This window comes from Bicyclus anynana, chromosome 24 (genome assembly GCF_947172395.1).
Source record: "Bicyclus anynana chromosome 24, ilBicAnyn1.1, whole genome shotgun sequence".
NCBI classification, from domain to species: Eukaryota; Metazoa; Arthropoda; class Insecta; order Lepidoptera; family Nymphalidae; genus Bicyclus; species Bicyclus anynana.
Window position 1 is genome coordinate 4438066 of NC_069106.1, and position 25258 is coordinate 4463323.

Below are 25258 nucleotides of genomic sequence, written 5' to 3' on the forward strand. Positions count from 1 at the left end.
TTCTAAAAATTGCTTAAAAGAAAAAAGTTCCTCCACCTTGTCGTATTACTCACATATTGTAAGGGTTGTAACCATCTCTTTAATTGAATTTCAGTTTTATTGTGTGACACCATCGTGTTCTATCTTGGGCCACCCAAAGAGCATTGTACTTACATACATAAACTTACACCGTGGAGTCAAGTGTGGTGCAGATCTGATCAGACCAACGCATCGGGCTTTCCTTCCACTTAGCTAGTGACCATCAGTTTCTCATACCTTTGCCTTGCAGTGGGCTCACATTAATTAATAGGCTTACGATGAGCTTACTACAGTACGTTTCCCGTAGCATGGTGCGGGTGACCGTTCGTTTCACTCATGAAAGTTTTATCGCGATTTTCGATAATAATACGTATTATGAACGTCTTAAGGCAACTGTCACCGTACCCATGCTATCTGAAAAACATTATTCGGAAAATAATTGGCGGTGTAGGTACATTTTGCCTTGGAGAGGACTTGCATGGCCTTTGCGCCTGGTTTCTCTCCGATCAGTGTACCGTCTCAACTCTATGCGCACAGATTTAATCTTAGCAAACCGTTTACTATATACGTGCATAGAGGAACAAAAATTCGATCATTAAATTCTTTAAATTATTGAAAAAAAAATAATTAATACAAATTAAAGCGCCATCTACAGTACCACACTAAAACTAGTGACAAAAATAGTTTATCTATTGATCAAAAGATGGCGATGCATAAATGTAACTGTTTTACCGATATTTTTTTTATTTTCGTCTTTTCGAAATGACACATCAAAGTGTTGCCAAGTTCGTTCGTTTTACACATTTTTAGGAGATTTTTGGATGTTTTATTGATGATTTTTATCTTTTAAATATCAAGAGATAAATATTTCTATAAGAATCAAAAGCAAAGAAGTGTACATAAAAAGTACAAAAATGTTCAAATAAAGGTAATAAATAAAATAATAAAGACCCATTATGTAAAAATTTTTAATCGAAAGTACATACTTTTAGTTAGTACCTACTCGAAATATCTAACAAATATATTTGAAGGTATTATCTTTAGTTATTTCTAGTGTAACAGTACACTAGTTTTTTTTAATTCTGTTCAGAACTTTAAACGTCAATTCTTTTCAGAACTTTAAATAAGTTCATCTAAACTTCTGTAGCTCATCCTCACAATGATCGTTCAAATCCGATTAGACTTTTAGTGCTCACCAGCTTACTTCTCTAGTCCAGCGTGTGTACATAAATTTTAATTCATTAACTGGTAATAAGACGAATGAATATTGCAACATAGTACAATATTGAACATAGAACTTCCTCCTTTTTTAAAGGCGGTAAAGAAAGTAGGGTATTGTAATGTATACACTGGCAACACAAAAACGAATGCCATGATTTGGCGTTTGTGTTGTCACTTCACTTGTCAGTTGTATTGTCATTAAAATAAAGTTTTACTACTTCCAACGCGAAGTTTCAAGAAAAATGTGTATCCGAGATAGTATTCTTACTAAATTTACATTTGTATTGTTATTAGTAACTCCTATTCTAGCGGAATGGAACACGAGGGATTATATCAGGCGAGAACACTCGCTAACGAAACCATACCAAGGTGAGTGACCTTATAGACTTTGTGACTCTTGGTTAAGTATTTTTTTTTACGATTTTCGGCAATTATTGTACTTTATTGAATAATTGCAGGCAGTGGGATGTCCGTACCTTACTGGGACTTCTTAGGTAGCACAATAGTTACAACAAATTACGTTCGTTTAACACCCGATTTGCAGTCAAAGGCCGGCGCAATTTGGAATACTGCGGTAAGCGATTTTGTTCTCTATGTCTCAAGTTATAAAGGTCAATATTTATTTGCCATTTTGTTGCTATAATATATATACTTTATTAGCTATATAATTCAATTATAGCAACATAATAAAATCGCTTTTTCATTGGTATGTAGACAATTGGATTCCTATGTCTATTACAAAGTTTATACTATAAACTAATTATAAAATACATATTAATATTATATGTAATTAGGTTAATATTTATAATTAGATTGTACACGAGATAGTAGGTATATATTATGTAAATTATTTTTACTTGGCAGATAATTTAAATACTCTCATCGTGTCTTAAAAATGTGATGTTACTCTGTTATATCTTGCATTCATTCATAGACATTTATATTTTATTGTCTCTGAATAGTTTCTGCACTTCATTGTAATGAAAGGTCATTCATTACAATTAAGTGCAGAAACTATGTTCATTGTATTGATGCAGTGCAAGATCCCCTCTGGAATCACTCTAGCCCTAAGCCCTAAGACAAATTATGTAGAGACCTGCCTTGCTAGACATTAACCCTGTCATAGGATAAGATCCTGCATACCCGAGAATTTTCTTAATTATCTGCATCTGTGAAGTCTGCTAATCTGCATTGGGCCAGCGTGGTGGACTATTGGCCTAACCCCTCATTATGAGAGGAGACTCGAACTCAGCAGTGAGCCAAATATGGATTGATGATTATGAATTATTAAAAAAATTAATCACTAGTGTGCACTTCATACATGCATTAAAGTACTGCATGCCCTAAGAGATGTTTTTCTTAATGCTTATCAAGTACATTTGCCCAAATTGGTAATTTTTTCTTACTAGTGCATACCCTGATCGACAAACTTATGCACGCCACACTCACATTATGTGAGAACTGGATTTTACACAAACAGAGTTGAGAAAATTCACTAGTAGTGTACAAATTAACTTATAAAAGCAAGACAGTCTGAATATTTTACAAATAACTCTGGACTTCAAGGTTATCTACTTTTTATATATGTAATCAAAGTATTGTGCTGTTTTTATATATAACGCTGAAATTAATCTGTTGTCACTCAATATCTATGTAACTCATTCTGTTTCTAGCGAATCTAAGGTCAGAGTAAGATTCTGTTTCTTCCACATTACTTTTTTTGTACCTCTTTGGTACAGTGACAAGACTGTGGTTTTCAATCATGAGGTCCTGGGTTCAAGCCTAATATTATAATCAACATCATTCATTAACAACCCATATTTGGACTGTTGAGTCTCCTCTCAGAATGAGAGTGGTTAGGCTATTAGTCCACCACACTGGCCAAATGTGGTGTGGTAGACTTCACACACAGAGAATCAAAAAAATTTCAGTAACAACCGGAGTTTCAAATGTGTTTATAAAAACACAACAATGGATAGGCACCGACTTCAAACTGATCAGAAGGAAGCAAATAAAATGATATTTTTCGCATTTTAGTTTAGTGGGTATTTATAGGCCATAAGAAAAAGGATAGGGGAGCTGAATAGGGGATTTTTGCAGTTACTCGAGCGCGGCAGATGAACATAAGGGATTATACCTTGCACATTATACCTCTATCAAGTATGAGCCCTTAATATTGGTGAGTGCGTTTAGGGCAATAAAAAAAAACTAACTTCTGAAACACTCAACCAGCATGTCAGATTAGGATAAGGTAGTTGAGTTGATAGCTAAAAGGTGTGCATTTCGAAAATCTGACGATTTGAGCGTAACGTAATGGAATGGGAGGGTTCTAAAGTTACAAAATAAAACCCTTATATTTCTGTTATCAAGCCACAACTGCGATTTTTTTACTTATTTGGAATGAACTAATCTTTTGAATAATCGCTCGTTTTCTGATGATTTCAGTAAGCCAAAGTAATAAAAATTGTCTTTAAAGTCTGTAGTTTTTTTCCCCACCGCTGAAAGCGAAAGAAGTATATAACCATTTATTCTTTCTATCATCCAATCTACCAAATCTATTCGTTTCCAATGACGCTTGAGTAACTGCAAATAAAGCATCCCTGGCTCCCCTACTTTAAGGGACACTGGGGAAGTGGAGCAGACTGGTAATAGAATGGTACCATAGAGATGGCAGAAGAAATTGGGGCAAACAGTTCCTCAGATGGGAGGATGACATAAAGCTGACGGGACCAAAGTTGAGAAGGTAGTGAGCAATGGAAGTTGCTGGAGGAGACCTGTGCCGAAAGGCACACTGCTAAGAGATATTCTATTAAAAAAAACTAAAATTGTAATAATATTAAATGTTTCTAAATAATTCAATTTCTTTTCATATGATAAAAGGCTCATTATTATTAGTGAGAAGGTTCATTTTTGTGCGGGAAGTCAGTTGAATTTTTGTTACTAAAATTGTTATTGATCGTATCGCTTTCAATGGGTGACAAAGGGCGCTATAAAAATCTCGCTCAGGGGTAGACTCCGCGCCACGAAAAAGTCTCGCAGCTAAAACCTCAACTAAAATTAACAGCGCCTTACACAAATGACAATAAGACTGCCATTAAGACCCATTAATTAGAAATTAAGCGTCATTAAGAAGAATTAATTTTAATAAATTTAAAACTGTTACTCTTATTAAATGTAAAACTTGTTTAATGTAAGGAATATTACAGGCTTTGAAATTGAAATTGAAGAAGAATTAATTAGCGCCGCGTCTACCGGACTTGTTCGGTGGCGCGGAGTCTAATGCTAAAGCAGGCATTGAGTGTCTTATAGTGATTTAACACAGTCTTTGTACCTATTATTATTATTATTTAATAACAAGTTAGCCTTGGACTACGATCGCACCTGATGTTAAGTGACGATGTCTAAGATAGGTTAAGGTTTCTACGCGTTATGGTACCGTAACGTTAAATAGCTTGGTGGTACTTCGTGGTAACTAGCCACGGCCGAAACCTACTACCAGACAAAAATTTAAATGTAACAAGTGCTTCTACACTTTATTTGATCTTGCCAAACTATGTCAAAGTAAATTAAGTATCACACTTATACAAACAAATGACAAGGTTAATTTAACAGTTCATTACCTCTGCAATGTAAAATAGATCATTTTTTATTATTTAGCAAGATTGATACTTAGTTTACATAGAAATAAGGTTTAATTTTGAATAAGCATTCTACTGTGTTTAATTTGGTTTGTTACAAACTTGACGGATTTTAATGCCTATATAATGTAGCAATGTGAAATTGAACAATTATTACTAAATACATGATTTATACATAATGTACATAGATATGAGTATACCGTATAATTCTAAATATTATACTTCCATATTATATTGGGCTCTTAATGGCTCTAGATTAGTAATAGACCTTAACTATACTGCCAAGCTAGCTACTTTACAGCTAATCTACCAAATCTAAAGCTACTTTACAGCCGTGTCAAACATAAATAAGTTCTGAGTCTAGGCTAGAGTAGAAGTCCTTTAAGTTTGTTTTTCCTTTTCAAACAGCTAAGGGGTTCTGGCCTTTTTGAGCCTAAATATGGCCACTATAGATGCATATAAGCATAACGTTTATTAGTGTCTGGTTCTCCCCCATGCAGTCTCTGCATAGAGGACTGTCGATCATAACCTACTCAACTTATAGTAATTAAAGCAAGGTTTATTTGGAATGCTCTAGTTTCCAACTCATTAGAGAACCCTGTTAACGATCAAACATGTTTGACGAGCTTGCTCCTCAAGCATTAAGCAATGTTTGACAAACATTACAAAGTAAATTGTAGGCAATTAAATCATTTGACAAATACGTTTGATTCGACGAAGTGGATCGTTTAGGACTACAGTGTAAAAGTGAATAAATATTATGACCTAACAAATGAATTAACTTAAAATGGCTATGTGGTTAGTTTGTACGTCGTCGAAGTAGGTGTGAGAGGATTACCAGCAAAATCTCTATATAACTTGCTTAAAGTTGGTCTCTAGAACTGCAGCTAGTTCTATATTAGAACGGATATCCAAGGCTGCTCTAATAGGATCTTACCAAATTTGTCTAGGCAGGGAGAACAACACGAGCGGTAAAGGGGAGTTTTAATCGATTGTCAAGGAATTCCTTAACCCTACATCCATTGGTCACAAGTCCTGGACTTTGCTCGGAGTTTTTCTGTCACGCGATTGACTTGGCACCCGCATGGTGAATCCATAGATTGCTAAGATATTCGTCTCTCCCCTCAGATAATGACAATATTAATAATTAGCGGACCCGGTCAAGCTTCGCTTTGACTTATGTGCACTTCTTCCCTATCCCTACCCTACACTATCCTACTCCTACCCCTACCCTAATATATTATAAATATTCGTGAACCTATAGAATAAATCTTTGAAATTGATTTCGGAAATAGAAACTTTAATTTACACAAAATAAATTTATAAACGCACGCGTAAATGTTAATAATTTGTCAGTATTTCTGAACGCACGTATAAATGTCTATCATTACATAAACAGTATTTGACAGGATGGACAACAAATGTTTGACAGGTACTAAACAAAGTAACATTTATGGAAAATGATTTATCTTTCATAATTATTTATTCGTCGAGTTTTCATTGTTTTTAAGATGTATTCTGCTATTCTTGGCGGAGACAAATCCAACAAATCAAAGACCGTGAAAATGGGTCCAGCAGATCTTGAGTTATAAGTGTTGTAACAAACCCGACTTTCTTTTATATAAATAGATTTCTCATTTTGATTTCAGCCATGTCATACAAGAAACTGGGAGCTCCAAGTGCAGTTCAAAGTGCACGGTCGGGGCAAGGATCTCTTCGGTGATGGGTTCGCGATCTGGTACGTCCGCGACCGCATGCAACCGGGGCCAGTGTTCGGCAGCAAAGATTACTACTACGGGCTGGCGATTATACTGGACACGTATAGCAATCATAATGGTGCACATAATGTGAGTGACATTCAATAGTTTCTCTTTAGTTTTATAAGGAAACTATAGCAAAGTTGTCAAATCAAATCAAATCAAAAATCATTTATTTCAAGTAGGCTCAGTTTACAAGCACTTTTGACACGTCAGTTGACTATTTGTAAAGATTCTACCACCGGTTCGGAAGGCAAGTTCTGGTGAGAAGAAACCGGCAAGAAACTCAACAGTTGCTCTTTTTAAAAAATCATACAGTATTATAATTTACAATTGATGATAACATTACAATTTCTTATAGTTTTACTTTTTGTGTGAAGGTGGAAGCTGATCCAATGGCCTCCAAGCGCTTTTATCTTTAAGGAACTCATCAATGTTGTAGTAACCTTGACTAAGCAAATGTTTTTTAAACCATTGCTTAAAGCTATGCATTGGCAGATCCATCAGATGTCGTGTATAAACATAATGTATGACTTGTCCTTATCCACGTCCAAGTCCGGCCCGTTCGTCTTGTTTGCCAAGATAGTACGAAGTGTTCCGTGAATTAGGTGGGAAGTAGTGGGAGGCCGAGTGCTGGCTATATAGGCGACTAGCTCATTCTTGTCTTGATGTTCGATCCGCACCTTTGGCTAGTTAATCGTTTATGGATTATTTTGGGATAGGTGGGGAGAATGACTTGAGTGAAGAACGGGAGTGTTAACTAGTTTTAAAAGACGTCTTTAACCCTACTTCCATTGGTAACAAGTCCGGGACTTTGCTCAAGATATCTGCCACTTGAAGGTAACGTTCTTGGTTAATTGTTAGACCTGATGGTTTCCCATTCATAATCGCGTTTTGCTTTTTAAATCCGCTTCTGATATCGACCCGAATTTCCGACATGCGCGTGTGGCAATCTGTCAAGCTGACCCAGAAATTGATACAATTCTGAAAAAACAAGCTATTTTTGGGACACAATATTACATGTATTTAATGTTAGTAATACTAGACGGGACATGCTCCCGTTTGTAGACCGAAGATGCGCAATCGCAATTGATATATTTCGACTCAGCCACTGTTTGTCAGCAATATGTCATAATATCTTCACGAGTTTTATCGTTAATGTATGCTGGACATACCGCTGTTAAATTAAAGTCATTGCCTTTAACAGAGGTATACTTCTCGGGGTATGTACCCATGTACTTCCATGCTCGTCTTACTACACCAGCAACTATATCCTTCAAAACACATCATTCCTGGTTGGCGGTAGATGTTCCCTGGACAAGCTCAATATTGTATTTATTCCTCATTATTTCCAGCACCAACACCCGTACATATCGGCGATGATCAACAACGGCACGCTGCACTACGACCACGACCGCGACGGCACGCACACGCAGCTCGCCGGCTGCGAGGCCAAGTTCCGCAACTACAACCACGACACGCACATCTCCATCGTGTACAAGGACGACACGCTCATAGGTGACTCTAGTGCTCTCAGTGAACGATAGCGACGGCACGCGCATGCAGCTCGCCGGCTGCGAGGCCAAGTTCCGCAACTACAACCACGACACGCACATCTCCATCGTGTACAAGGACGACACGCTCATAGGTGACTCTAGTGCTCTCAGTGAACGATAGCGACGGCACGCGCATGCAGCTCGCCGGCTGCGAGGCCAAGTTCCGCAACTACTACCACGACACGCACATCTCCATCGTGTACAAGGACGACACGCTCATAGCTCAGAGCTATGTCAGTGACTTTAATTCGTCTGCGGATCTCCTCATTCCTGATTCGATCACGCAGAGAAACTCCAAGCATAGCTCGCTCCATCACCCGCTGAGTGATTTTGAGCTTTCTAATAAGGTCCATAGTCAGCGACCAAATCTCGGATCAGTAGGTCATCACTGGCAACACGCACTGTTCGAAGACTTTAGCGCGTAGAGAGACCAGCGGCTTATTTCGGAAACGTCATAAAGAATCTTCAAGTCTCTTGGCACATGCCATTCTAAGTCTGTTATGTGCATAGCTCTTCCTTAATGCGCACCTCTGAGGGCAAAGCTTATCCTTACCGCCTCAGACTTTGGCGAAGCTTATCCTTACCGCCTCAGACTTTGCGAAGCTTATCCTTACCGCCTCAAACTTTGCGAAGCTCATCCTTACCGCTGACGATGCGTTTTCCAGTGTCAACGGACCTCGAGGGCAAAAACGCGTGGAAAGAATGTCTGCGTGTGGAGAACGTATTGTTGCCCACCGGCTACTACTATGGCGCGTCGGCCACCACCGGTGACCTCAGCGACAACCACGACATCGTCGCCATCAAGATGTACGAGCTGGATCTGCTTGAGACGGTGAGAATACAACAAAGTACTTTAAAAAAGTTTACCCAAAAGTTGTACCCTTGAAATTTAACAACCCAAGTTAAGCGTATAGAGTTTTACTTCAACAATCTGCAGGCTCAGGAAGCATAAAGAAAGAATTAATTTAGTTAATTCTTTATCATAATTATCCGATGAATGACCAGATGAGGGAGGGGGGGAGGGGGGGGGGGGGTAAATCGTTGTCAACCCTTATTCGGCTCCCTGCTGAGCTCGAGTCTCCTCTCAGAGGGGTTAGGCCAATAGTCCACCACGCTGGCCCAATGCGGATTGGCATTGGCACGATTGGCAGACTTCACACACGCAGAGAAGTAAGAAAATTCTCTGGTATGCAGGTTTCCTCACGATGTTTTCGTAAAAAGTAAAGTAAAAATATAAGGAATATAATATGAGGAAGTCGGTTAATTAATACTAATTTATTTTAAAAAAATGTCTCATTTACCTATGTGGCTGAAATTCGATCTTACCATGTTTATTATATCAATGCTACCTTATTCCAGCAAAACAAAGAAGAGGACAGGTCCCACATAATACCATCAGCAGCCTCCTTCGAAGCACCTCGAGAGAGGATCGAAGATGAGAAACCCGCCATGTCTGGGGTGAAGACCTTCCTATGGATGATGTGCATCGCTATAGTGGTGATAGTGCTGGTTGTACTGGCTATTATGTGGTACCAGAAACGGCAGGAGACCTTCAGGAAAAGGTTGTATTAGGTAAAATGTCAAAAAAAAGTCCCTTTTGGTACGTCTGATTGTTAGATGTTCTTTGTTTAGGGTTGCCAGCTCTCGAGACAAAATATTGTAATGGTAAACCAATTTGGTATAATCGACCTGCCATGTTTCATACTCATGATGCGTTTGCATACCTTTCCTAGATACGAGCCAAAACGCTATCGGCCATGATGGTCTGTTTCATGACGTCACGTAAACACTAAACCTTAACCAAACGGCTTAGTGTTTGTCAAAATTATTAGTTATTGAATATATTTTTTAATATTACACGCTTTATATTAGCTTCATTTGTAGCTATGTATGTAAGAAAATCTTGGAATCTTAATTTGACCCACTTCCCGGTATTCGATTGGGATGAAATTTTGCACACGCTCTGAGTTCTGATGACAATACATGACTAGCTTAGAAACGTCATTACAAATCCAATATCCGCCTATAAAGTGGCCTCCGCAAGATGGACTGGCTGTTTGAAATCTACTCCCATGATATGGATATCAAATGAAAGGCTTTAAAATAAAAATACGAAAAAAATAGTCACGTGACTTAAATCCAATATTTGTAATTTTTAGTGCGGGCTAAAAGGGTGTTTTTTAGTTTTTTGGACTATTTAAAGTTATTCTATTAAATATATATTTAGGCCCAATTTGGCTTCCTTGCTTCAGTGATTTTGTCAAGGTCGTTATCCCTCAATTTTGGACTATTTCAGTATATATATTTTTAAAGACAATACTTGCTATATCTTTTAAATATGACCAATATTCCTATTACCCTCCAATTAGTCGGGAAATACTGTATTAGGAGTGGGTACGACAATAGACCAACGGGGCGGGGATCGAACCACCACCCCTCGATGATGAGCCCAGCCACTCTACCGTTGAACTATTGAAGCTATTCTAAGCTAAAGTATATATTTTTACGTTATAGTCCATATTAATGCAATGACATGACAATTACTGTGCCAAAAGGGACTATTTATCTAAACATCACAAGAATTAAGCACAGTATAGCAATCATACAGAATGGAATTTAGTTTAATATTTTGAAAACAAATTATGGGTGTTGCCAATTTTACTTTTATGGTGTAAGTGATTGTGTAAGCATTACTTTATGAATCAAGTTCCGATTCATAGTTCAATTTAACAATTTTTAATTTCAAAGATAAAATTTCCAATAAATTGAAGTTGTTGTATTTATTTATTTTATTAGGACAACATACAGCTCATACAATGCCATTAAAATAGATTATTAAACAGCTTATTAGGGGTTATCACAGCATTCACTAATTAATATTATATCAAAACTACAGCTGTCTGCAATAAATCAATGTCAGACTACAATAAAATTGAAGAATAAATCACATAAATTTAAAAAAAAGTAAGAAAATTATACCTAAAAATTGGTTCACAAATGACAGAAATATCGCTGAACATACCTTCATAAAAAAAACATACATACAGCCGAACGTAGAACCTCCTCCTTAATGCAAGTCGGTTAAATATTACAATTTATAAAGTAAAGCATACACAACTATAGCAATGTTCACGCGGTAGCGTCAGAAAAAGCATTCTGGGCAATTGGTATTCGGTGTTGCCAGTGGGAATATATAAAAAAATTACGTAGGTGTTTAAAATTGATAATTTACTTTTAGTGTTGCCCTATAAAAACAGAGTTGCCAAATGTGAGGCAAATTAAATGACATTCACCATGTTTTTTATTGTCATTTCAATTTTCGTTCATCCTGTATACATATTGTTATTTATTATACTAAATATGATAATAATTATAATTCACTTTTGTTAGATTTATTGTAATGTATCCTAATCCTATTAAACTGAAATTTAGCTAATGAAAGTAGGACTGAAATGCCTGGCAAATTAAAAAAAAATCAGAGGGCATTATCAAAATTATAGTGCAAATATTGGAATAACTCAGTTTGATACTTGTAGTTTTTTATACAGGTAGTAATGTTTTCACAAACACACTTAAATATGTGTTTTTATAACATTACTTTTTTGAATTTGCCACAGGATTTCAGTCTCTACTTTCAGTAGCCAAACCATAATTCATGTACTAAACCTAGGCCGCGTTCTAATTACGTCGTAACGGTTATCGTGATGACATTTTGTCGTCGACATTCGTCTTGACGTTTCCGCATGTGTCGCCGATTGATGATTATTATGTCGTCACGACAAAGTGGGAACGCGTCCTTATATTTTAGGACTCTGTTTTCTAGATGAATGTAGTTTAGTAAATGAAAACTAATCTACAGTATTACTGAAAACGTATTTAGAGTTTTCTACATATATGTAGTTTAGTAAATGAAAACTAATCTACAGTATTACTGAAAGCGTTTTTAGTCACAGTCGAGTTTATTTCAAGTAGCGCTGAGTAATTTTCAAAAAAAGAGTTTGGGTTTTTGAGTCCTATAAAAGACTGTTTTCGTTAATTATTAAGATTTGGGATGGATATTTTCTAAGTTTTAATAAACTATTACTATTGCGATTAAACATTTATTATTTGGCATTCAAAGTTACGTATGTACTCGTATAAGCGTACCAAATTTTTTTTTATTCAATAAAAATTGTAAAAATCTGTTTCTAATGCATAATAATATATAACCTCAATACCTCAATACTTTGGGAGTTGAATTTAACCTATATGACTTACTAGCGGGCGCCCCTATCTTCGTCTACCCTTAGACTTCTTTAATCCGGCCCTGTCGCAAAATCCGTTCTTAGTGGACGTCTATTAACTATAAACTACCTCCCTTTCGAATTTCATCTTCGTTAAGCAATTTCGGGAATTCGTGGTGATGATGGCCTTACGCTTTTTTATACATATTTAGATAAGAAGAAATGGGGATAGTCATGTTTAAAATATACATAACTAACATTTTTTGTATAATAATTGAAATTTTTATTACAAAAAATGCAATATATTTAATAATAAACATTTTTCACTATATTTCACATTTTGAATGCCAAATAACGCAATATATAATTGATTTAGTGTATTTTACGATTATTTTATAGTTTGACCAGAAATATAAAAACATAGATGGGTGGCGCCAAAAGTATATTATTTTATTTGTACAAATTTGCAAAAAAATATTTACTGTCCGAAATATGGCGAATTTTTTTCTGTGGTCAGTCTATAAATACGCTTTGAATAATAAAGCTTGTCTTTAATGAAAACATTTTATGTATTTGATTATTATCTTTAAAAAATACCCACACCCTATTTAGTGAAATTAATTGATTAATTCTATTCTTATTCCAAATTTTAATTTAAGTATTTATAACTATTTTTATTTTACAAGATGACAGTTTAATAATAAAATTGTAATCCAAGCGGGCGCCATTTTGTTTGCGTGGTTAAAAAACAGTACTATAGTACTGGCTTTTTAACTTAAACGTGATACGTAAAAAAAATTACACAATATATTGAATAAAATGCATTCTCAATACGCAAAATAACTCTAAATTCAGCTAATAAAAAAAATACGAGAGCTTTATGTAATTCCTACTTTCCCGCCAAAACATACTCCCTTTCACTATTGCCTTAACTCCTGTAAGATTGTAAATTATATAAAACTGAAGACTTACCTGTACTATTTATATAATCCTATCGTCTTGATTTTACATTCAAAATTTATTTAAACTATAATATATAAATAACTATAAAATAATATGACTGTATAGTGCGACACAAAAGAGTAGAAAAATGATGGCGCTTTAGTCACTTAATGTCATTGTTATGGCAACCCTGTGTTCTGTCATCCACTCAGGATTGCAACTACCTTGATACTTGATAATATTTAATATTTTGTTCTACTCAGGTAATATTATGTTCTTATTTTTAATTAGATCATCTGTTGAAAATATATTACTATCAATAAATTAAATAATATATTTGGAAAATACTTACATCACTATTTAGCCCTGCGCATCTTGATAAGATTACTAAGATAGCTAATTTCATGAATTACATTTATTAAATTTAAAAGAAAGTCAATCTCATCTGAATAAATTATATTTATTTGTCGTTCATAGGGTAACCCTGTGTTTTGTCATCCACTTGTGATTGCAACTACCTTGATACTTGATAATAATTGATGTTTTGTTCTATCCGTAGGAAGTAATATGTTCTTATTTTAAATAAGATCATCTGTAGAAAATACTATTACTATAAATTAATTAAATAATATATTTGGAAAATACTTGCATCATTAGTTAGCCCTGCGCATTATGTTATGAGTAGTATAGCTGATTTCATGATTTACATTTATTAAATTGAAAAGAAGTAAATCTTATCTGAATAAATTACATTTATTTGTCGTTCATAGGGTAACCCTGTGTTTTGTCATCCACTTGTGATTGCAACTACCTTGATACTTGATAATAATTGATGTTTTGTTCTATCCGTAGGAAATATTATGTTCTTATTTTTAATTAGATCATCTGTTGAAAATAATATTACTGTCTAATATAAATAAATTAAACAAAATATATTTGGAAATTACACTATTATCAAATTTAAAAGATAGTAAATATTATCTTGATACATGATATTTATTTTAATTCGTCTGGTTTCCGAATTTCCACTGTGATTTTAATAATCGCAAAACAATCAATACTATTTGGTCGCTCTATAATGACAGATCTTTATGATAATGACAGTAAATGTGGTGTTGCCACACAGTGAATCTATTAGTTCCATTTTTTATTAACTTCTACTCTTTCATGTCACTCTATATCTTTAACATCACAAAACTCTGCCAAAGCAGGGATACGAACACCTAATGTTCATAATTATACAAAATGAAACTAAAATATATACATATTTTGTAAACTCAAAAATCATAATTTAGACATTAAAGCATTACTTACCATTTTATGTCTGTTAGTTTTTAATTTCGTAATAGAAGAGATAATGGACCATTTATTTTACTGTTCTCGAATTGTTCTTGTGTATTAATGAAATTAACTAATAATAATAATTAATCTTTATTTGTTTATTCAATACTCTTTCAGCTAATTAATTGCTCAATAACCAGTATCCTTTATTTTCTTGTTTTCTGTACTGTCCTTTTTTGAAGTGATAAAAATAGAAAATTAAATGAAATATACTTAATTAAAACTTGACATTCAATTTTACAATAATATGTTAAATAAATAAATAAGAGAAATATAGTCGTTATTTGAAGCAATAAACTTTGTACATGAGTTCAAAGTACTATTAATTTTATTGCACTAGATATTTGGGTTGTAGAACGTCTTCACATTTAAGCCTCGTATCCACTAGGCAACAATTGACGCAAATGTGACGCTCAACAGATTAGGCAACGTTGCACTCGTAGACAGAGTACGTAATAGCCTATATAGCATCCGTCGCATTCATCGCATCGCGCATCAAAAAAGAGATCAACTTATGCATGGTCTCTGTAAACCAGACAAAGCGATTCAATATTCGATTCTATGACGCGTTCTGTTTTTGCAAACCTAATAGGTCGTCTAACAAGTTGTCAGATGGTTCAGGGTAGTTGATAAGAAGTGAAGGCATTACGCGTCAAAAATGCATGTTTTGTGGTGTAGTGAACGTATGCAAGTCGTATGTCATGCGTGTAGTGCTTGATCGTGCGTGGATAGAGAACGTCTCTAAACAATGCCGTAGTATGACAAAACACTATTTAAAAACATTATTTTTTGAAAAATCGCCGTTTATTGTTTTAATTCATAACATATTCAGTCTAGATATACATGAATACTAACATTATTAATGTAGGTATGTATTTAAGCCCTACGAAAATTATTTGAACGCTGAATTTTACTGAGTAACCACGCGACAGTCATATTACACTATATGTGAAGATGTAGTGTAAAATGCACGACAGCATGAGCAAGAATGTCGCGCGTCAAATGTTGCCCAGTGCATACGAGGCTTTAGGTTAGCTAGGCCTTCCAATCTCGCCCAAAAGGTTTGAAGTAAGAACAATGTAAAGTAAAATATTTTTAATGTGTATGAGTGTTGTATTATTGTATGTTTGAGTGTTTTAAATAAAAGTGATTTATAATATTTTATATTGATATTTTATTTTACATCTAAACATGATTCAATTTAGAAAATATGAAAATTTTTTTTTTTTTAATATTTGACAAGTTAGCTTTTGACTGCAATCTCATCTGATGCACTCTAAGATGGAAACTGTTTTCTTGGAAGGGATACCTACAAGTTTATTCTGAGAGGCAGGCAATCTCCTCCTAGATAAATATATCGTTTGGGGGTTTGTGCCTCGAGGTCTCAAAGCGCGGGGGACCTAGTTCCCCCGATAATGTTCTTCCAGCCAGGGGCATTTCTGCCTAAGGATATAAATGGATGTCAATCCATGTGCCCGACTCCGATTTTTAGGAGTTTATTCTAGCCTCACCTCTGACGTTTTCGGTCTTCGGAAGTCTGAGAATCTGCTACTGTCTATCCTAAGCGATAAGAGTTGGATTTATATTTTTGAAGAGGAGGTATAACATATTTGACTATATTCCCATACAAACAATAGGTATGATGACAGTTTTTTAAATTGTTTATAAATTAAGAGTACGCTAATAGTAAAGCAATTTTGTAAAAGTAACAGGGTATCTGCGATCATTACTTTCGGAGCTACAGGGATTTAAAGGGTCAGATTTGCGGCGCTGCCGCGGATCCCTGATAAACGCCAGATACATAATGGTACGAACTTATGATGCCATAGGCAATTAATGATCGTTAGATTTGTATGGACGTTTAAACAAAATTACTAATATCTTTGTTATTTCTGCGTTTATGTTTATAGTTCATATATTAAAAAATGTCACATTTAATGTAAGGAAGCTAAAACTGTATGAGTTTTCATCTTATTACGATAAAATATTTTTAGGAGATTTTGAAATTCTATAATCTTATTTATTTTGCAAATATCCAGACAATCTTTGCTTTTTATGTATAAATTAGTTAACATTGACCTTATTTATCCAAATGTATCATAAAAATCAATATATTCAAACCTAGTCATCATCCCCATTCGTAACAATACTTCTATGGCAATTTAAACATTAATACCACGCCAAATAGGTCAAATCATCATGTCAGGCGATGGACGTCCACTGCAGCACATAGGTATGCCTTTTGTAGAGACTTCAAACATCACGATCCTGAGCCGCCTGCATCTAGCAAATCCCTGCGACACGCTTGATGTCGTCAGTCCACCTGGTGGGAGGTCGATCAACCAACATCGTCGAACAACCCATCCCCATTCCAACACCTTGGGACCCCAACCCCAACGTCCATCGGCTCATCAAACTATGTGTCCCGGCCATTGCCACTTCAGCTTCGCGACTCGCTGGGCTATGTCGGTGACTGGTTCTGCGGATCTCCTCATTTCTGATTCGATCACGCAGATATATCTACCTACTCCTAGCATTGCTCGTTATAGGTCAAATAGTTAGCCTATATGCAAAGTTTTACCTATAACAGACTAACCGACGCCTCGCGGTTTCACCCGCGTAGTTCCCGTTACCGTGAGAATATGGGGATAAAACATATAAGCCTATGACACTCGCAAATAACGTGTCTTTCTATTGGTAGGTAATAGGATTTTTAAAATCGGATCAGAACCAGAGATTACCCCTTACAACCTCGTAAACTTTACCTCGATAAAATTAGTATAGATTGGATGATATTCAGGGGCGTAGTTACCGCCATATCAACCGTATACGGGGCCCCGGACTTCAAGGGCTTACGTGTGAAAGCAAAAATTTGTAAAATAAAACCCACCATAGACTTACGAGTCGGTACAAGTACTTATAATTCTATGAAACCCACAATCTCTAAGTGCTCCGTTGCTTCGGATTTGACGCTTGTCTTTTGCCCCATCCACGATTATAATAAGTGTTTTATGTTCTGTGGGATAAGTGTTTTATGTTTTCTGTATCCCCCCAACTAATTCTGATAAAGGGCCCATACAAGGCACGCTACGCCACTGATGATATTTAACTAATTTCACAGCTAAAAAGCCATTTGATTTACATAAATAAATCATCAGTGTCTTGTAAGCAGACGTAGCTTGTACATAAGTTGTAAGCCTGTTTACCTAATAGATATTCCGCGTAGGTACGGTAAATTTGTCATGAACAGAATAAAACATAGGTTTCGAGTGGCATCACGTCCTAGATATTGCGAAATTGTTGTTAGTACCTAGGTAGGTACCAAAGATTTTATACTATTAGATATGTCACTAACTGAAGCGAACAAAAGTGCCTAATTGTCTTAATTTCATTTAGTCGCAACCCTATATAAACACAACGAAAGTTATTTGAACAAAAATTACCTAAATATTGTCTTCAATGTCTTGTCTATACTAATATTATAAAGAGGAAAACTTTGTTTGTATGTTTGTTTGTTTGTTTGATTGTAACGAATAGGCTCAAAAACTACTGGACTGATTTTAAAAATTCTCTCACCGTTCGAAAGCTACATTATCCACAAGTAACATAGGCTAAATTTTGTTTTGGAAAAAATAGGGTTCCGTAAGATATTTGGGGTTTTCGGACATAAGGTGTAAAAAATCAACCAGAAAAGTTACTTATTTTGCTTACGCTGGCTAAATTATAAAAGATAGAGCCATAAAATGTTCTAATGAATTGTAGATCTTATAAATATCTACAAAAAAATCCGTGATACACTATACCAATTTAGGTATGTCGAGTGAGGCACAACAACCATTTTCTTATTTAAACATCTTGAATTTTTAGTACTATATTTAAACGCATTTATTTTACTCACGCTATTAATCCTTATTAAAGGGTTGGGGTCGGTAGGAGTAGGGTAGGGGTAGGATAGGGGTAGTTGAAAGTTTACATTGAGTTTAATGCGGATGAAGTCGCGGGGGTCGGCTAGTTGTGTATAAAGGAAGTGTAAAAATAAATAAGTATATAAGTAATGTAAATAGACACAAAATTGCGCATGTGGGCGTTCAGTGGAGTAGCTAAATTCGGATCACAACGCTACACACGAGACATCTAACAGTATAAAATCGTTGGGGGCAATAAAGTAAGGTGAGATCGCAGTCAACTTGTCAAGTTAAACCAGTTAAACTAAATAAAAGCTACCTCATTCATTAACAACCCATATTTGGCTCACTGTTGAGCACGAGTCTCCTGTCAGAATGAGAGAGGTTAGGCCTTAGTCCACCACGACCCAATGCGGATTGGCAGACTTAACACACATAGAGAATCAATAAATTCTAAGGTATGCAGGGTTCCTTACGATATTATTCCTTCACCGTATGAGACACGTGATATTTAAGTAATTTCTTAAAAGTCCATGCCCCGGACCGGATTCGAACCTACATCCTCCGAATCGAAGGCAAAGGTCATATCCACTGGGCTATCTCGTCTGGGCTACCTAACTAGTTCCAAATAAAAAAGTAGGCCATAGTCGCCGATAAAAACTCAATCAGCTGTTGTTCTAATATTTCAAATTATTCCTAGCCATAGTCCATCGCTTATAAATCAAATCACGGAGGCAAGCATCCGTTTTGCGCGGACATCTTTCACTTGGGCGTATGATCGGAATGATTAATTTTTAAGAAATGCGTCCCGTGTTACGTAAGGAATGCGAACGCAATGCCATGGCTGGATATCACTTTCTTTTGAATGTCCTGCAGTTGACAGGTGGAGATCTTAAAGAGATACGAAGGTATACCCTGTGGCATGCATACACATTGAGAGCCTTCTCAGCTAGGGTAGGCACTTGGTATTCCTACAAAATGTAAAAGTTCCTTCTCCAATCATCATCATCATCATTATCAATCCATATTCGGCTCACTGCTAAGCTCAAGTCTCCTCTCAGAATGCCAATGCGGATTGGCAGACTTCACACACGCAGAGAATTAAGAAAATTCTCTGGTATGCAGGTTTCCTCACGATGTTTTTAATTCACCGTTTGAGACACGTGATATTAAGTTTCTTAAAATGCACACAACTGAAAAGTTGGAGGTGCATACCCCGGACCGGATTCGAACCCTCACCCTCCGGAATCGGAGGCAGAGGTCATATTCACTGGGCTATCACGACTCATTAAGGTTCTCCAATAGGCTCACTCACTCACTCACGACCTTCTCCAATAGGTTGGTAATAAGTCCGCAGGGTCGGCAGTGCAAGATCCAATTAGTGAACCTTAGAATTTAGTTCGGCTTGGCAGCGTTTGGGAAACCAGCGTTTTGGCGACCAGTGATGACTTACGTATTCGAGACTTGGTCACTAACTGTGGCCCTCATGAAAAGGCTCAAAGTCAGCGCGCGATGGAGCGAGCTATGCTTGGAGTTTCTCTTCGTGATCGAATCAGCCCCTGTAGCACGTGGCACGTCGATTCTATTTCTACCATCGCAAACGCTTCGAAAACTAGAAAAAATGTATAGGAATGACATTTGCCATCGATAGGTCACGTGATCAAGATCTGTCATTCCCATACATTTTTCTAGTTTTCGAATTGTTTGCAATCGTAGAAAGTGAATCAACGTGACACTCAGAAATGAGGAGATTTGTAAAAGAACCAAAGCTTCTGACATAGCTCACCGAGTCGCGAAGCTGAAATGGCAATGGGCCAGGGCACACAGTTCGAAGAGCCGATGGACGTTGGGGTCCCAAGGTATTGGAATGGCACCGCATCGGAAAGCGTAGTGTTGGTCGACTAGGTGAATTGAGGACATCAAGCGGGTTGTTAGCTGCTGGATGCTGGCGGCTCAAGGCCGTGTTGTTTGGAAGTCCATGCAATAGGCCTATGTCCAGCAAAGGACGTCCATCGCCTGTAAATGCTGATCATGTAAAGATACCTAATACCTATGTATGCAAAGATAGATTACCTACTCAAATATCTAGAAATTTTAGTTTTAATAGTCAGCTGTGGTTTTGGATCACAAGGTTCTTTCTGGGCAGGGCTATGGAATACTAAAGATTTCTTTACAAGGAATTCTCTGTAAATACTTTCAGGCCAGAGTTGAGAAGTTGTGACTCGGAGAACACATTAGGTCGTTGGTCGCGGTAATTTATCATCAACATACAACCAGTGCAGAGAAATATAGACTTTCGTCCGATGGCTTTGTTGTTCTAGTCACATCTCTTTCGTACCAACGCAATGCAAGAGTTAGCGGTGTTTCTGGTTGTGCTGCATTAGGTTGAATTTTGTCTATTTCTCGGAAATTACCGTAAGCTACGCGCATTGGAGTAGTGTGGTGGGTGGATCCACATCCCACCTCTTGTAAGAAATGAGACCTGGCACGTTATCTAAGTATTGGGGTGTATTTTTTTATTCTTTACAAGTTGGCCCTTGACTACAATCTCACCTGATGGTAAGTGATGATGCAGTCTTAAGATGAAAGCGGGCTAACTTGTTAGGAGGAGAATGAAAATCGACATCTCTTTCGGTTTCTACACGACATCGTACCGGAACGCTACCTACGTCTTTGTCGGTAGGGTGGTAACTAGCCACGGCCGAAGCCTCCCACCAGCCAAAACGACACCAGCGTTAATATAGGCTGATATTTTAACGCCCCTTATTAGGTACATTTGACTCCTAAATCGACGACCGGTCGCCCATCGTATCCGTTACGTGATATGTAAAAAATATAAAGTAAACTAAGGGCAATAGGCGAGCACAGTATCATGCTCCGCGCGATAGAGGAATATAATGATTTTTTAAATGGCTCACAACGGTAGATTAAAACCGCATTCCCTGACTGTCGGCTTCTTCAACGCAGACGGGCTTTTCGATAAAATACTCGCGGGCAGCGAATGGTTAGGACTGATTAGCTTACCGTGGTCTCCAAGGCAAGAGGGTGTAACACCACCGACATTTTAGAATTTACGCTTCGCAGTTTGGATCGTGCCGCGATGCAAGAACCAGCTCATGACTAAGGGCCCCTTATGGGTTCGAAACTAGTCGGGCATACTCCGACCTAATATCACGTGAGTTTTAGCCGTGTTTCATAATCAACCACCAACATTCTAACTCCAGTAGTGTTAACAGGCGACCAACGACATAATCTCATTGGGATCACAAGGTCCTAGATTCGAATCTTTGGTCGGAAATACTGAACTTTTCTTTCTTACACGAAATTTTCAATGCATATTCTCAGCCCGGAGCTGCGATATGTGTTGAGACATCTTAGACCCTCGGAGACATTAGACCGTCGGTTCCGGAGATTATATTTAATATCTGATAATTATCATAAAAGGTAATAATGGATAGTGGTTATAGGTGATAGCACAGTGGATATGACCTCTGCCTCTAATCCCGGAGTCCTCTAAATCCGGTCCGGGGCATGCACCTCCTACTTTTCAGTTGTGTGGATTTTAAGAAAATTAAATATCACGTGTCTCAAACGGTGAAGGAAAACATCGTGAGGAAATATGCATACCAGAGAATTTTCTTAGTTGTCTGCGTGTGTGAAGCCTGCCAATCCGCATTAGGCCAGCGTGGTGGACTATTGGCCTAACCCCTGAGAAGAGACTCGAGCTTAGCAGTGAGCCGAATATGGGTTGATAACGACGATCATAAAGCAGTAAAATTTTGTCACCCTATGCATGCCATCCGCCAACCCTGAAGCAACATGTTGAGCTTAAGTTCCATGTCTCCCTCCCTCTTAAATAGTCCTGGGTTCACCTTAAGTTCTAGACAATTTATTAGGGCATCTCGTCTGGTGTACCTACCAGAGACACCAGAATAAACAAATTAAAAAGAATTAAAGAAATTTTAAAATCCAAAGAAAAAAGCAACAATTTAATCAAACAATAATAACCAATTAATACAGACACAGACTTTAGAAATTATTAACTGTTAGGTACATTCTTATTAGAAAATACCCCAAAATACCCATGCAGAATTATATCCTAAAAATAAAGCCAAGTCTTAGGGCAACATGTTAAATTGCTAGTATATTGTACTGAACCCGTTATTTTTATTAATCTTTGTAATTCACTTGAAGATTCCACGACAGTGGAATATTACATAAGGAATCAAATTATATTAGTCCGGCACTGCCTATAAGGAGACCTGGCCTGGGCCGAAATGAGCTGATAACAGTGGCGTGCACTGCATAGATGCAAAAAAGCACTGCCTACCCCGAGGAACCTGTATTGGAGGCGGAATATTCCATTTTCTACTATTTGAACGTAGAGTGCATACTCTTGTTAGAAACCTTTTGCACGACGCTGGCTGATAGTGATATTGTTCTTTGAAGTACTAACCTTGTATATATTGGTACCTATTCATCATGTACTCGTAACTACCAGCCTACATCAAAAATCATTACAAATTTTTCAAGAGAGAAACATTAATAACAAATCTTCATACTATATACGCATACACACTTTCTACTCATTCCAAATGAAAAATCCATTTACTTATAAGTACGTCCTGTCCATTAATAAATTATCCGTCACATATCCCTCGTCTAATTAGAAGGCGCTAAACCGATAGTTTCCAATAGTGTTGCCTCCCAATTAAAATGTACCACGAGCCTACCAAACGCACATGTATCGCCAATATTAGCACCACAGCCCATTGAGCGACCACATCACGTATTAATGCTCGTATATAAACTCAGTCCTGGACTTCCCTAACATACATTGTGACCGTATAACCGACGGCAGACAGACGAACCTGCCGTCAGCAGTGCCAAAAGTGCAATATGTTTAAATTAATAGTGTTATTGTCGATAGCGGCATGCGCTAGTGGCCAATATTCGGCATCGAGGCTAGTCAGAAACATTTACAATCAATGCTTGAGTCAATATTCCGTGGAGTGTGTGAAACCCAGAACTCTCGAATGGATTTCTCATGTGGCGAACGATGAGGAGATCAAGATCACTGATAACCTGTCAATCGTCAAACAAGCGACGATCGAAGATGAAGCTGTTGATCCAAGGATGGCAAAGGACTCTACTTACGCGATAATAGACTCCGTGGACAGATTCCTGCAGACTCATTCAGTGAGAGTTAAAGTACCTGAAGAAATCGCCAGCAGTGCCGCTTCGGAATATGTGCCAAGGTCGCTCCTTACTGATCTTCCGTCTGAATTGGATATGCCTTTGGACGGCGAAGAAGAAGTAGCGACTTTCGAGGGAAGGAAAAAGAAGATCAAGCTGCCCAAGCCTTTGAGGATTAAGAGCAGTGCGTTTATAAATTATAAACGATTTAAAGATTACTTGTGGAATGTTTCTAATGCTTGATTTTTTTCAGAACATGGATTTATCAAGAAGGTGCTGCTTCCATTCCTTCTCGGTCTGAAGTTCAAGGCATCCGTTTTGGTGCCTCTAGCACTTGCCCTTATTGCTTTGAAGACATGGAAAGCTCTTACACTGGGTCTCATATCTCTTGTTCTATCTGGTAAGCTATAATGTTGACCCAAATATTCTGAAATAATTAAGTAAAAAACTCTTTGGTTGCTGAATAATTCTACCAATGTTTTGGTTTTTAAACTTGAGCAGAATAGACCAGAGAATGGTCTAAAATTAACAGTTCATGTTCAACTAATCAGCAAGGATTGCAATACCTGATTTACAAATATTGTCCTCAATTATTAATCAACATATTATCTCTGGTATTCTTAAGCTTGGAACAGAATTATTGAGGAATTTGCGAAATATAATCTAAGGATAGGTACTGTTAAGCATTACTTCTACCACTAGGGTCAAGTCCCTAAACAATCCTGAATCTGCAGCTCTTGACAACATGGTTATCTCAATTTTCAGGTGCTATGGTAATCTTCAAGTTCACGAAGCCCAAGGTTGTAAACTATGAAGTCATCCACTATCCTCAACACCACGTAGAACATCACGTAGACCACCATGCTCCCGCCTGGGATGCCCATGGACCCTACCAGGCAAGGTCTTACGAAGATGCCCATGAAATCGCTTACTCTGGACAAATATAACTTGATGCATTTACTTTAGGACGGACCACTGATTAATTTATTAAAATTATTTATTATTTATTGTTAATGTAAATAAATCTTTATCATTTAAGTATCAATTAAATAGGAGTGTTTTATTGGCTACACCATTTTTCACGAACTCTTTTATTTATTTTTGGAAATGTTTTATTAGAAAGTGAAACCACACTTATGAAATATTAATCAGGTAGAACTTTCAAAATATGTGACCAGTAACTTAAATAGGTGTTTACCTATCCAACGAAATGTACAATTTTGCGAGACATCTCAAGAATTTATATCAGTTGGGCTGTGAACAGTAAAGAATCTTATCTTATCTTTACTGTGGTTATACTATGACGATTTTCAAACATTGATGATTCTAATAACCTAATTAAATCCTAATTATCTAAAACTACCGTTCCCGTAAAAATACGGGATAAAATGTAGTCCTATAGCACTCGGGGATAGTGTAGTGAAAGAATTTTTCCCAACAGTGAAAGAATTTTTCAAATCG

The 25258-nt window shown here is 36.8% G+C and overlaps 2 protein-coding genes across 2 annotated transcripts; both read left to right on the plus strand.

Moving 5' to 3' along the window:
- Positions 1–1389: 1389 nt before the first annotated feature.
- Positions 1390–15860, plus strand: LOC112052966 (vesicular integral-membrane protein VIP36). The gene is made up of 6 exons (XM_052888995.1): positions 1390–1608; positions 1698–1813; positions 6527–6724; positions 7990–8152; positions 8856–9022; positions 9550–15860. Exons 1-6 carry the CDS (start codon positions 1482–1484, stop codon positions 9760–9762), a joined length of 984 nt encoding a protein of 327 aa, XP_052744955.1. The 5' UTR covers positions 1390–1481; the 3' UTR covers positions 9763–15860.
- A 7568-nt stretch (positions 15861–23428) lies between these two features.
- On the plus strand, positions 23429–24847 carry LOC112052973 (uncharacterized). The gene is made up of 3 exons (XM_024092224.2): positions 23429–23981; positions 24051–24197; positions 24563–24847. Exons 1-3 carry the CDS (start codon positions 23501–23503, stop codon positions 24742–24744), a joined length of 810 nt encoding a protein of 269 aa, XP_023947992.2. The 5' UTR covers positions 23429–23500; the 3' UTR covers positions 24745–24847.
- Positions 24848–25258: the final 411 nt, after the last annotated feature.

What these genes read in the sequence shown, in the direction of transcription:
- LOC112052973 (XM_024092224.2), top strand. Translation starts at nt 23,501, where the DNA reads ATGTTTAAATTAATAGTGTTATTGTCGATAGCGGCATGCGCTAGTGGC. An exon ending in GCCTTTGAGGATTAAGAGCA is followed by an intron (nt 23,982 to 24,050) that starts GTGCGTTTATAA and finishes GATTTTTTTCAG; the next exon opens with AACATGGATTTATCAAGAAG. An exon ending in CATATCTCTTGTTCTATCTG is followed by an intron (nt 24,198 to 24,562) that starts GTAAGCTATAAT and finishes CTCAATTTTCAG; the next exon opens with GTGCTATGGTAATCTTCAAG.
- LOC112052966 (XM_052888995.1), top strand. Translation starts at nt 1,482, where the DNA reads ATGTGTATCCGAGATAGTATTCTTACTAAATTTACATTTGTATTGTTA. An exon ending in CAAGGACGACACGCTCATAG is followed by an intron (nt 8,153 to 8,855) that starts GTGACTCTAGTG and finishes TGCGTTTTCCAG; the next exon opens with TGTCAACGGACCTCGAGGGC. An exon ending in AGCTGGATCTGCTTGAGACG is followed by an intron (nt 9,023 to 9,549) that starts GTGAGAATACAA and finishes ACCTTATTCCAG; the next exon opens with CAAAACAAAGAAGAGGACAG.